The 13739-nt window shown below is 45.8% G+C and overlaps 1 protein-coding gene across 2 annotated transcripts in view; it reads right to left on the reverse strand.

The window, feature by feature from the left end:
* PLXNC1 (plexin C1) overlaps positions 1–13739 on the reverse strand; it is a 142002-nt gene that overhangs the window by 20580 nt on the left and 107683 nt on the right. The window contains exons 22-24 of one of the 2 annotated variants that reach the window (XR_003004431.1): positions 3160–3337; positions 817–920; positions 350–435 (exon numbers count right to left, since the gene is read on the reverse strand). Coding sequence is in view for 1 of the 2 variants with exons in the window: in XM_024754364.1 (XP_024610132.1) it covers positions 817–920; positions 3160–3337 (282 nt within the window). In the remaining variant the exon portion in view is untranslated. The remainder of the gene's footprint in view (positions 1–349; positions 436–816; positions 921–3159; positions 3338–13739) is intronic. The other variant, XM_024754364.1, reaches the window with a different exon arrangement.

The following is a 13739-nucleotide window of genomic DNA, read 5'->3' on the forward strand; positions in this document are numbered from 1 at the left end:
GATGCTCCGAGTCACAGCACTATCACGCCGTGTTGTAGTAACAGTGCTAGTATTAGTAGCAGTAAGGTGTTGCCTTACTCCTCGTCTCCTCTTCCCTTTCCACCCCTTCTCTGCAGGGCCATAGGCTCCGTGAGGTCAGAGACTTGGCCTTTGTTCCTCTCGCGTGCAGCCCCAGCTCTTAGTGCAGAGTAGACACTCAACAAAGATTTGATAATGTTGCTGAATGACTCCCAGTCTGCCGGAGTGTTCCGAAACCTGCCCTGCGTCCCCTCTCTGGTTCTGGGCAGGCTTCTCGGGCACTCAGCTCTCTGACAGCTCACGTACTCCCCTCACCCACCTCAACACTCACCCAGCACGTGGGTCAGAGGCCAAGGAGGCATCGCTGAATGTTTCAGACAAACAGGAAATGGAGATCTTCTTCAGAAACCAAGGACCCTACACAAAGTTCACTGGGTCAATGATGAACAGCAGTGCAACTTAGAACTTTTAGAGGCTCTGTTCAGTGTCAAGCTGAACAGTACCTCTTCCACTGAACAGGCCAGAGAATCTGGTAAGGGTGAAGTTTCCGACCTAAACCGCAGGATGGAGAGTGACTGGGTTACATGAAAATCGCAGCTCTGGGAGAGGGGGTACCGGGAAATGAGCAGACCACGAGCAACGAAGGAAAACTTCTGACCCAGAAATAAGCAACCTGCAAATGATTCCAGAAAATGGGTGAGAGTCTTGTAATAAGAATTTATGTGGTCCTGGAGATGATCTAATCCGGTTAGGGTTGGGGATGAGGAAGGAGCTGGTGGGTGCTAAATCTTTTCCTACCTCGTAGTGGCCAATGGTATTTAGCTTGGTTATTCCATCTTCAAGAATCACAGAGGAGCTGTCAATATCCAGAAGCTCTTTGTGTCGTGTGCCCACTTGAAGCTCTGGGAATAAAAAAAAAAGGAACATGACAATGAGGAATGTAAAATGCTACCCTGTCACTTTTGCAATTATTATTTATGTTGCTAATTGGCTAAAACAAATAAAGTGGTTTGGAAGGCATATCAGCCAGACTGGTAGCCTGACTTCGGTTTTGTTTTGTGTTTAGGGCTCTAACGTGTAAGACCACTTTTCCCTGAAGCTTTTACTCTGAGGCTAAGCCTGGAAATAAAGCCAAAGGAAGACAAAATAAGGCATCCTCAGAGAGACTCAGCTCTTCAGAAAATTCCAAAAGCAAACTTGTATGCCCACACCTGTGTGTTCACAAGCAGGTGCTCTGGGAACTATCTTCCGTCGGTCCCCGTGTGCGGTGCGCTGGTGGGCTCGTATGCCAACGCCATGGGCTTCAACTCCTTTACAGAGGTTGCCAACTTGTGCCCTAGGGTCAGAATGTGGCCCATGGATGTGGGTTTTTTTCTTGTTGTGAACCTGCACCATGTTTCATTTATTATTATTCTAATAATAATATGTCAATTCAGCACCAACATTTAAAGATTGGAAGATTGCACATAAAAATTAGGACCTGTGATTTCTCTTTTAAAAAACTGGATCATCTGGTGACACTGACCACACCGGCCCCCGTGGCAATCATGGGCTGAAGCTAAGTAGCACTGCCCCCTTACGTGGCAGGTGTCTTTCCCCAGTTAAGTCGGGTCCCACCATTTCCCATTATCCCAGGTGGGCTGACACCCCTTATTTATAACTTCCTGCCCCTCTGGGCATTGGAGTTTGTGAGCCTCTGCTATAAGAGATCTCAGCACAGCTGCTTCTCGTATTGGATTTTAACACAATTTATGGCTGATTTCTAAGGCTTTGCCTTAGTTTTCTGGGGCTAGCCGCGGAGGTAGTTTGGAAGATGAGCAGACATGCAGAAGCCATTTGCCATCAGACTGTAACGGGAAGCTTCTAGTGGGCTTGTCCTGCTCCCTGCCTCCACTACATTGGAGGCCAGGAACACCTGATGGGCACAAACCCTGGATGGTGTGAGGATGATACTACGGACCAGGCAGCGGCAGGACTGAGGCCACCGGGCCGTTTTCCCATAGTCCTCGGCTCCAAGTGGCCACCTTCTTGGTAGTCAGAGCAATACTTCGAGATGTAGGCTCAGGGCAAGGAAGTTGATGGCCCTGGGTCACGTCATGGTTTCCTGGCTGGGGCTGCCCTTTGCCCCCTGCGTCTACTCAAATGAGCTCACATGGTCTTGAAGTGCCCAATAGTCCAGCCAACCGAAGGAAGCAGAAGAGAGGTGGCTGAGAGGTGCTTTAGTGGCCTTGCTTTCCTTGAAGCCAGGTCTTGGGGTTGCAACACATTTGCATGGTTTCACTCAAATGTGCCAGACCCCGCCCCCAGGCTTCTCGCAATGGCCTTTCAGCAGAGAGTCTGACTTAGAGGGCCTGGTGGGATGATTTTAATTGCCTGCTTCGTGGAGGCTACAACTGTACATGGAAGAGAGATGAACCTTGTTATGCTGTCTGTCACTGTTGGCGATTTTACTCTTTTTTCCTGTCCCATTATCTGCTATAAAATCCCACGACAGTCTCCTGGGAGGGCTGCGTGGAGCTCAACTTTAAAATGTTGATGAACATCTGAGTGAAGTGGAGCCCTGTTAGCTCACTCACGCATACGCTCGCCTTTGCAGTACACCCACAGAGCCCGAAAATGAATTCAGACCAGATGCTGTTTCGTGTTGGGGGAGGAGGGAGACTATACTTAATGCAGGATGTGATTAGCAGAGAGGAAGATGACCTTTCTAGCCTTCACACCCAGAGTCTGAGCCACCCGCTAATGACACAGTCAGTGTCACAACAAACAAATCAAGTGCCAATGTGAAACACAACACATACAGAGGGCCTGAGGCTGACACCTTTCCGCACTTCTTGGTGCAAGGTGAATTCATTTGGTCTCAGGGTTAGCAATCTCATGAATCTGATTTACAAACATGATATTGAAGAAAAAACAAAAAACAAAACAGCATCTTTGAAGGATCCTGCTTCCTAGGAAAAGGAGTCATGATACCTGTGGGAGAACCATGCAGTCTCCTGGCCTCCAGACATGCCCTTTGGGAACAACCCAGGCTAGTAAGCTTCACCAAACAGAGCTTACATGCCGGGGGCCAGAAAGGAGGGAAGGTGGAAGGGATGCTCATCAGGGAATCGGGACAAAATAGCTCCCGTATCGCCTTACCAAGACCAATTTCATTCAGCTGAAGTCCATAAGGAGAGCCGTTTTTGCTTAGGAATGCTTGGAAAATCTTTTCCTTGGCTTGACCTATGGTATCACAATCAAGAACATTGACTGAAATATTCCGACAGACATCTGCACTCTCATTTTCTGGGATTTTTTCAAAGGTGACGGTTAATGCCTGCAAGATACAAACAGGTTTCCAAGTCTATTAGATACCTGCAATCTGAAAGGCTTTCGTCAAAGACACAAACCTTGGCGAGTCCCACTAATACCTCTGACAGCACATTAGCAAACACCATATCGCATTATACCACTTTAATCTTTTTTCCATAATCCATTCTTTTCAGGGATAATGGAAAGGAAAACAGAAAGGTAAAACTCTCATTACAGAGCAAGCATTGAATAAATATATCTGAGAGTAAAATATATATATATATACACACACACACACATATAAATACTCTAAAAACGGTGATTTCTAATTTCATCCTCAAAAAAGAAAAAAATTGGAAAGCTTCCACAGTAGATGAGGGCAGACTGGCGACTATCTTTTTCATTACAGGACCACAGAGTCCTAGTAGCAAACTTCCAGGTGACAGGAGAGGTTATGAGGTCTCCGTATTGATCATGCCAAAGAGGTCCCTTTATAATATGCAGCATTAACTACAGTAACGTGCCTCTCCCCCTCCACTTTCAACTGCTTCAGCCAGGCAGTTTCTTGAGCTCTCACTAAAACACTGAGATCCCCACCCTGTACTATAATTCTTGCATTAATTACATTTCAGTGCCATTACTTATGGTTTTGTCAGTTAACATCCTCCCCAGTGCAGCAAAACCTCAGAATCAGTCTAATGGGAGAAGTAAGGCCTTGGTGAATGTGTGAAAACACAGAACTAGGGAATATTTCAAAAGGAATTTAAGAGCAATTTCAGGTTTACTTTGCCTAAGAATAAAGAGATCTAAAACAACAAAGTTACATACTCAGGATCCTTGGGGGAACTGATTCAGGGAAGTGCTGAGAGTATTTTGAAATTAGCACAATATACAGTTTAGATTCTAAGCCCCCCTGATAATCATGGAGCCAGAGGGACCTGGGTGTGGTGTGAAATGCACCATTATTTCGTGTTTTTGAGCCTGGCTGCAGTGAGGGAATGTAAAGTGATTAACTAATGGAAATGTTTAAAAAATGAAAACACAAATAATGTGGAAAATGGGGACCCTTAGGGTTAACTCAACTTTAAAATGGGTATAAGAATAGTACCTGGTCTCTAGTGTTTCTATCGAGATTAAATAAGATCACGCACGCCAAAGGCTTGGCACGGGGCAGGCTGCGGGGAAAGGCTCGACGGTGATGATAACAGTAGTGATAAAAGGGGTGTTATTATTCCATATAACTTATCACTATGATTATTGCTAGTATTAGTATGCCTTCATGTGGAAACAGACTCAGGCGGCCTTGAGCAGCTGGGACCCTGACTCCAGTGTCTGCCTCAGGAGATAGGACTTAAGGACCCCAGACACGGAGAAGGGGCTTCTGAAGCTCTGGGGAGGTGCTCAGAGGCACGCCTTCTTTTTACTGCCTTTACATCTTGCCTCTCCAATCCAGTTTATAATTAGACGAGCGTAAACCTTGGTGCAGTCCTCACCGAGTTTCAGATGAAACTCCGAATCAGTGGAGGCTGGAGTCTGAGGTTAAGTGGTGGTCTCGGTCTGGCCTGTGAGAGTTTCTTTTTTCTGGGACAGAGAGTGGCTCCCTTGCCTGTTCTCAGAGCACACTGGTGTTCTGGGCCAGTGGCTCACTGGGCAGGGGTGCGGGACTCCTGACTGCTAGCAAACACTGACGTACTGGGTGGGCGAGAAGCAGAGAAGCCTCAGGCCAGAGCCCTCTCCTCACCTCCTTTTTTAGTGACGTTTATTGGCACCCTGCCGAACACATTTCAAGACACGATTCTTTTAATCTTCCCAATATCCTGGGGCAGGAGGGTGTATTATTATTATACCCACTTTTTGAGTGAGGAAACAGAGGCCTGTGCCTCTAGGGACCTGGCTTGTAAATGGAGAGCCAGGGGTGGCAACTTGAACCACTCAGCTTCGGTCCCTCCCACCCCCTGGGCCCTCCCTCCTCCTCTCTTGTCCCACCTACAGCCCAGGAACCCTCTGGACCGCCAGGAACCTTAGATCAGACTATAACCAAAGTCCTAAGCTGCATTCCCAGCACAAACGGGGTTCCTGGAGGGGCAAACGTCAGTCCTGCCCTGTACGGTCTGAGTATACTTGCCCGTGTCTCCCTGTATTTCTCTACGAGTTGGTCTCGCCAGTAGCAGTAGTGGCGGTTAAGCTATTTCACAGGGCTTCCAAAGATAAAGACAAATGAAAAGGCCCTTTTAATCAGGGCTACAGCGATCCCAGCCTGTTTTAATAGTTTTACAGGTATTTGCGAAATAACATTCTGTGACTACCTAAAGGGCACTATTGTCTTCAAAAAAAACACCTCTTTACAGGCAATAAATGCTCTCCTTTAAAACATAACCAAAAGGGAAAAAAAACCCTTAACTGGATGTAAAATAATGTAAATCTGCCACTGCCTTCACAGCTAGATGGGTGGGAAAAAGGTAAAATGGCATTTTATAGAGTCCACAGGGAATTCTGAGAGTAAATTCAGACACAAATTGATTTGTGTTCATTTTTTATGCCGCTAACGCTTAGCGCCCCAACAGCAATTTCTGAATGTGTAAGAGTAGCGGGGGGATCTCAGAGCAGGCCCTGACTCTTAACCCGACCCCCAGGCTTGAAAAGCTCACGCTGGGCCTCTCTGTTCCCCCATCAAGGAAGATCCCCACAGAAGTGCCACCTCCCCTTCAAAACCCACTTAACCAGAGTCCTTCCTGTGTGCTACTCAGTGTTAGGGGCCAGGGTTAGGAGAGACCGTAAGGCATGGTCCTCGTTCTCAGATGATTCACAATATACTTGGGAACCAAAGCACCGCCTCTGAAACAATATTCAGCCACCAGACGCAACTCTTTCACTCTCAGTAAGTGTCCAGAGAATTTGAGCAGAGAGGACAGGAGGGTTGAGGGTCCTCAGCACTGGCACCAGGCCACCTGGACCATCCCCTTCTCCTGCTAGCTAGCTGTGGGAGCGTGGGCAAGTCCTCTAACTCTTCTGAGCCTCAAAATTCTCATCGTTCTTATCTCGAAGGAGTGACAGGATCACTAAATCATGACATGTAATAATAGAAAATTAAGGAGTGCTTCCTGTGTGCCAAGCACCAGGACAAATGATGTGTATTAATATACATAAATTCATCTCAGGAACAACCCTATGACATATAATAGATTCTATCATTATTCCCATTTTACAGATGAGAAACTGAGGTACAGAGAGATTAAGTACATTGTACAAGATCACCCAGCAAGAAAAAGGTAGAAGCAGGAACTCAAGCTCCATGTTTTTAAATATTTGCTGAGCCTGCCTTTCAGAGCCTGAAAATGTTTTGTAAACTAAGCACGGTTCAAATCTATGGAATGGTGATTAATTTTCAAGACCCGCAAAAGGCTAAAGCATTCTAAAATGCACCCTGGTCTCTTCCCCCCAATTCTGCCCCTCTGTTAAGAGGAACTGCTCTGGCTACGAAAGTGTCAGCAAAGCTGGGGCGACAGATATGGTTGATTGTACAATCAGCAGCCATCTCTCTTCCTTCTTCTGGTGGCAGCTCTCTTCTCCTCATTCACCAGGGACTGGTCATGTAACCCAGTCCCGGCCAATGAAACATAAAGGGAAAGCATTTCTACAAAAGGGGAGAGCAGTGCTTAGAGCTGTGGCGGCTATTTTGTGACTAAGAGGAAGGGCCAAGAGGAGCAAGGAGATGGTGACCCAGAGCCCTGACACTGCTGAGTACATGGACCTACCTTAGGGCTGCTAACCTCCAGACTTCCCGCTCTAAGTGCAATTCCATGCTCTTAGGATTTCACACACCAATAGTCATATTTTCTCTTACTTACATCTGCCTGCACCCAATCTGACAAGAGCTCATTTTGTTGACGCTGAGGTAGATAAAGTCATTCATTGATACCCACCTACTTTCATTGATACCCACCTACTTGGCACGTACTGTGTGCAGAGCACTGCAGGTGATATACAATAGAAGCTGGCACTGATCCTGCCTGGGAAGTATGTGAAGACTGATACAACAACTGTGGGATATACACGACAAATTCTAATACCAGAAAGAAAACAGTAGGTACAGATGGAGTGCTTTAGAGGTTCAGAGAGATATTACCTCTAGCTTGGAGGAGGGTTTTCAAAGGGAGAGAAATCAAGGAAGGCTGCATGGAGGAAGGGCCACTTGAACTGGGTCTGGAAAGGAGCAACATGTACAACAGTACAGGAGGAGGCCTCTGGACCATGGAGATACTTGGCTTCAACTCTTATTAGACTGATGTGCAGCAAGCTTCAATCTCTTACTCAGGCTATGAGGTTAGGAAGTCTAGATAAAGAATCCCATTTCCTTTGGGGAGAATAGAGAGAGAGGGTAGAGGACTTGAAGAACCATGCTTGCCTTTCCAAAACCACCACCTTCCATGTCAGGGAGAAGCCCTGTACTATTTACAGAAACAAAAGCTGAGGGAGATAATACAATTTGAGGTTTCTAATAATGATAGCCAACACTTACTGAACACTCGCCATGTGCTGGGCGTGCTTTGCTAATTCATTGAATCCTCACAACTGCTGTCTGAAGTGGGCGCTATTACTAGTGTCATTTAACAGATGAAGAAGCTGAGACACAGAGGTTCAGAAATGTGTCCAAGATCGCAGAGCTGCTGAGGGTCATAACTAGGATACGTCCACACTCTTAACTGCAGAGCCGAAGGCCAGTCGAGGTGATAAACTTCCGAAGGGCAGTCCCAATCTGCCTGAGGTTCTCAATAAACGCTATCCAAGCAGACAGGCTGGACACAGCAGAGGAGGCTCCACCTCCTTACCTTGGCTGGCATGGGACCCCGTGGAACCCACTCAATCTGGAGCACCCTGTGGCTTGGGCCCCATTGACAGGAATTTTTATGGGGCTCACGTTCACCTAGAATAAAGACGACCTTTCCCAGCCTCTGCTGCAGCTCGGTATGGCCATGTGATTAAGTTTAGGTCAATGAAATTAAGCAGATGTGTTATGTGGCAGCCCCTGGGAAACTTCCTTAAAAGACAGCTGGTGACCGTCGGTCAACTTTTCTATAGCTCAGCATATGTCCTGCTGGCTGGAATGTGGAAGGAGGCTGGCAGGGGGCAAACACCTTAGATCATGAGGTGACCTCAGGACAGCAAGAGAGGAGCTGGGGTCTGCGAGGACATCCCAGCAGAGGCGCCCACCAGTGCTGGGCTGCCCACCTCAGAACTTCATGTGGGAGAGAGAGAAACTCCGCTGTTGCTTCAGCCACAGGTATCTTGGGTCTCAAGGAACAATGGATTCAGGAACAATGCCTTCTCTATTATCAAGAAGGGTTCTTAGAAGGGCAAGGCTATCTTGAAGGCACAGGGACCAAAGCCAGAGAGAGGACCAGACTGGAAGGACCCGGTCCTTTGCAGCAGGTCACAATCCAGCCCTTTTAGATGTGCAGGATTGCAGTCCAAGTTAGCTGGGCAGGTGTGTCATTGTGGTCTCCTGTTCACATCTGTCCGGTGGGATATTGTCTGCTATAGGTTGTAAAAGCCCACACGTAGGGGTTATGAGTAACATTTTCAATAGTAACATAAGCTTTTAATGACAATGGATACAGCTAATCAACTGCCCTGCATCACCCATCATCAATAACCAACCAACCAAATAACCAACCAATGGTGAGGGGACAGTTTCTGCTTCAACCATACTGTTGATAAGAAAAACAGCTCAGACGGGAAAAGCTATTATAAATAAATAATGAGTACCTACTCCGTGGCATGATGGCTAGACATCTTACAGATATTATTTCCTGACCTCATAAAAAATGTACAAGGTTAGGGTTTAATTAAAGTAATCCACTTGTTTAAAGATGAGGAAACAGGTTTAGAGAGGTTGAGTGACTTGCCCAAGGTCACACAGCCAGTTTGTAACGCGGCTGAGCCTGGATTCACACCCAAGATGGTCAGACTCCAAACCCCACCTCTTCTGAGCTGAACAACACAGCACCCCGACATACAACCACATTCCTGCTTCACTAGCAGCTTTACCCGTGGGCCCTTCACACAACTTGGCAGTTTCAGGCATTGGGGAGGTAGAAAAAACAAGCTGCAGAGGGCTAAGAGGACACATCAAAAGCAGGGGAAGAGGCATTGCCCCACATTTTCCCCAGTTCAGTGGGGAAAGGATGATGCAGCTACCTCATTAACTCATCAGCCATATTCTTAGCTAATAAGGGCAGGGGTGTTGCTGCATCCTTTCTGTAATACCTTCTAAAACCTACAAATCAATTTTAAAAGAATTTATTACAAGCCAGCGACTTTATCATAGACGGTCTGAGGCCAATAATTGCTTTCGTTAAATAAAACCCATAAAATACATTTCGAATTTCACTGCAGAGCCAAATGAAGGTCAAGAGAAAAGTCTGGTTCTTATACTAAACTGAACTAGAGAGAAGAAAACCACTTCCAGAAGTTCAGTAGAAGCAGCAAGAGCCCAGAGTTAGAAGTCCAAGTCTCAGAAAAGCTTCTGACCTGAGGTTTTTCTCAAGCTGAGTCAGCCCTGGGACACTCTACCAGCCGCCCCTCTAATGCGGCTCTTGCAGGCCCGACCTCCCCTCCCCCACCCACCTTTTCCTTTCCCCACCAAAGACTGAGAGCCCCACGCTTCCTGGGTCAGGGTATTTAACCCCCTGACAGAATACTGAGGGAGAAAGGCCTTTTCCATTTTGAAGAAAAAAATGAAGTTAATGGAGAGAATTTCCTCAAATTTAAGCTTCTCTCACCAGTCTTATACACTTGCTAGCATTTACTAACACTTGTTCATGCAAAAATCAAGTGAGAATCTGTCCAATTTAGCCCAAAATGATTGATTCCAGTATTTTAGGTTTAATGTATTTCACAGTTTTCTGGGTTTTTGGGCAGAGTGCCCATAAGTTTCAGCTTTGTGGATAGTGGTGAGGCATTTCCACTGCTGTGTCCCTAGAAGGAGAGGAAACAGGCCAAGATTTTCGGGGGTGAGCAGGAGAGTGGATTCTAGGGTTTTTTTCCTCTATTATGTCAAGCTCTAGATTAAGGGATGGCAAAATTTCTGTAAAAGGCCAGATAGTAAACATTTAGGACTCTGAGGTCTGTATCATCTCTATTGCAACTACTCAACTCTGCCACTGCAGCAGGAAAACAGCCACAGACAATAGTGAATGAATGGGTATGGCTGTGTGCCAATAAAACTTTATTTATAACAATAGGCAGCAGGGCCACATTTGACCCACAGGTTGTTGTTTGCTGATTCCTGCTCTAGATAACAGTAACTTCAAATGGAATGCTGACCTTGACAATGCCATAAAAGACAAATCTAAAACAATGCCTTGGGCTTCCCTCGTGGTGTGTGGTTAAGAATCCGCCTGCCAATGCAGGGGACATGGGTTCGAGCCCTGGTCTGGGAAGATACCACATGCCACAGAGCAACTAAGCCCGTGCACCACAACTACTGAGCCTGTGCTCTAGAGCCCACGAGCCACAACTACTGAGCCGGCACTCTAAAGCCCGCAAGCCACAACTACTGAGCCTGCACTCTAAAAGCCTGCAAGCCACAACTACTGAGCCCGCGTGCCTCGAGACTGTGCTGTGTAACAAGAGAAGCCACCGCAATGAGAAGCCCGCGCACCGCAACGAAGAGCAGCCCCCTGCTCTCTGCAACTAGAAGAAAGCCCAGGCACAGCAATGAAGACCCAGTGCAGCCAAAAATAAATAAATAAAACAAATTTTATAATAAGTAAATTAATTAAAAATGCCTTTATCTCCACCATGGTTTGCTATAAAAGTTACCATTCTCTGAGGGGAACAAGTATACATAAGAATCCTTAACGATGAAGTAACAGAGTCATCTTTGAGCCATAAAGAGGAAAATTAAGTACGTGTGTATTTAGGTAACGAAATTATTTTCTAATCCCAAGACTATGGGTGTGAGAAGAAAGAATATGAAGAGGAGAATCATTTAAAGCACTCATTTAAGGTTAATTTTTCATTTTCCACTGCCTGCCGTCAAGTAGGATGACTTACCTCAAATGATTATAAAAAATGGTTTCGCTTCTCTGATCAGAAGCTCAGAACAGTAACTATGGAGTTAGTAATGGTTTCAGTATTATTGCAAGTCATAATGGAAATGATTTGCACTATGGTAGAGAGAAAAAGAAAAACAAAGCTCAAGAATTGTTAATTAACTTTACTCTTTCTCCACAAATGCTAGGAGTATTAAAAACAAGATTGCTGAAGTGCAAACATCAGGGTTTAATGAACAATGGGATGTAATTGAAGTAACAGAGAATGACTTAATCGGGACAGTGGGTTGTTTAATTATGGGGATAATGGATCTTCTGAAAGGACAAACTAAATGGAACAGAAGGAGCTGGGGAGTGGAAGGCCCAGCGGCTGCGTTGAAGGAAGCTTGCAGATGAGGAACTCTTGCTAGGGATAGCTAGGGCTGTGTCAGAGGTGAAATATTTTACAAACCAGGGCTGTCCGCAACGTGGTAACTAGTGGGGAAAAAGGCTAGTGTGGGCTGGTGGAAACGTTCAATAAATCATAGCAGAGGCATCAAGATTTCTGTAGGCGAGTATCTGTGCTTTTCCAAGACTTTCTAATAATCTTAAAGACTTTCTCATAGATATGAGAATGAGGGCAATATTATGTTTGTCAGAACACTGTTTCCCAGGGCGCCAAGATGCTATCTCTGATACAGCCGATTGGCAGGCTCATTTCCTGGGTTTAAGAGTTCAAAAAACCATTTCTCACTTAACTTTGATTATAAGTCAACCTTCTCTTGCTAATTCAGCACACTTGCCACGAGTTATTGGGTTTTCTCATCGCCTCCTGCAAGTGAAGCAAATGTCCTTTCTCCCATGTGGTACACTTTCCCGGAACTGAAATCCTCAACCTTCACTCACTTCTCCGAAGTTTCGGGCGATCCGCTCCAGAACGACTCTCTAGACACAGCCCACCCTAAGGGAGAGCCCGAGATTCTTCAGCCACAAAATCGAACGTGCCTAAATGTTTGCAAAGGAGGAAAAACCTTAGAGCAATAGGGCTTATCTCTCTTCTAGCTGTCAACTCGGAATCCCTGGATGTTAGAGGAGTCGTGTGTGTGTGTGTGTGTGTGTGTGTGTGTGTGTGCGCGCGTTTGTGTGTGTGCGTGTGTGTACAAACCCTCCCCTGATGCTCCTAGCCCGGAGCAGGAGAACGTAATGGCAGTTTGCCTCACTGAACACCAGCCTGCAGTGCCTTGCTGGCGGAGGATGGTTTCTTCTGGCCCTAGAGGAAGTGACTTTATGGGGCTTTGCTTACATTTAAGAAATGGCAGAGGAATTTTCCTCCCAGGGTACAGCAAACAAAGAATTACTTCTTGGAGCCCATGTGTTAGTATAATGATTTCATGTATAAGCAATTGGCATGTTGCCTTTATGTTCTAGAAAACACCCCACACCTCAGGGAGAACACATCCTAATTTTAGAGAAGTGAAACCTGACTTTTAGGCTGTTAGATGAGGCGCTGTGGTTTTCACCATTTAGCCAAACAGGAGTTTCGGGGCCTCTTTTTAAATGTGTCCCAGCCACGGTACCAGGCTCTGTCATTTCAAGTTGTTTGGGTGGCTGCTCTTGATTTTTTTTCCCTGGCTTTTTTTTCCTCGAAAATATTTACACACAAACACACACACACACACACACACACACACACACACAATCGAGTTTGTTCTCCACACCTTGGTTTTCAAATACATAAACCATCTCAGCAAATTTAGAAAGTCAAGACTTCAGACCACTGGGTGTGCATGCGTGGGGAAGGGGGGTAAAGTGAGAAAGGGCAGGGGGAGGTGGGAAAGAGAGGAAGGAAGAAAATTTAAAAGATGATGGTTAAGGCTGAGGGGACTTGCCTGAAAGGAAATGAAAAACCTTAAATTTTTTATATCGACCTGCTAACATTTTGTCACACAAGCACAGACCGGATCAAGCTTCTCTGGAGCTTCCAGTATAACCATCCACCATGAAAGAGGTTTGGGGCGGGTCCAATGAAAGGCATTAAAAATCAATTTCAAAGTCAAGGGCCCTAGAAACAAGTGGCCCACCCCTCTCCCAGTCTCAACGCCATCTACCGGCAAATCCGTGTTCGGAAAGGAAGATTTATGTGGATTTCTAAAAACATAATTTTCCGTCAACCTTTTCCCCAGGGGCTACAAAGGAAAAAAAGAATCCGAGTGGACACAAATGTCTTCAGCATCAAGAAACATTTTGATGATGAGTTGAGTGTTAACAAATCAGAAACACATGGTCTTAATTGACTGTGAAGTAAATAACGTTTCAAAATGAAAGGGGGAAAAGTGTTCCGATGTAAAGCATTAGAAAGGACTCAAACCTCAAAAGTTGCTCCAGGCCTTT

The sequence above is a fragment of the Neophocaena asiaeorientalis genome, unplaced genomic scaffold (assembly GCF_003031525.2).
Source record: "Neophocaena asiaeorientalis asiaeorientalis breed wild unplaced genomic scaffold, Neophocaena_asiaeorientalis_V1.1 scaffold92, whole genome shotgun sequence".
Lineage (NCBI taxonomy): Eukaryota > Metazoa > Chordata > Mammalia > Artiodactyla > Phocoenidae > Neophocaena > Neophocaena asiaeorientalis.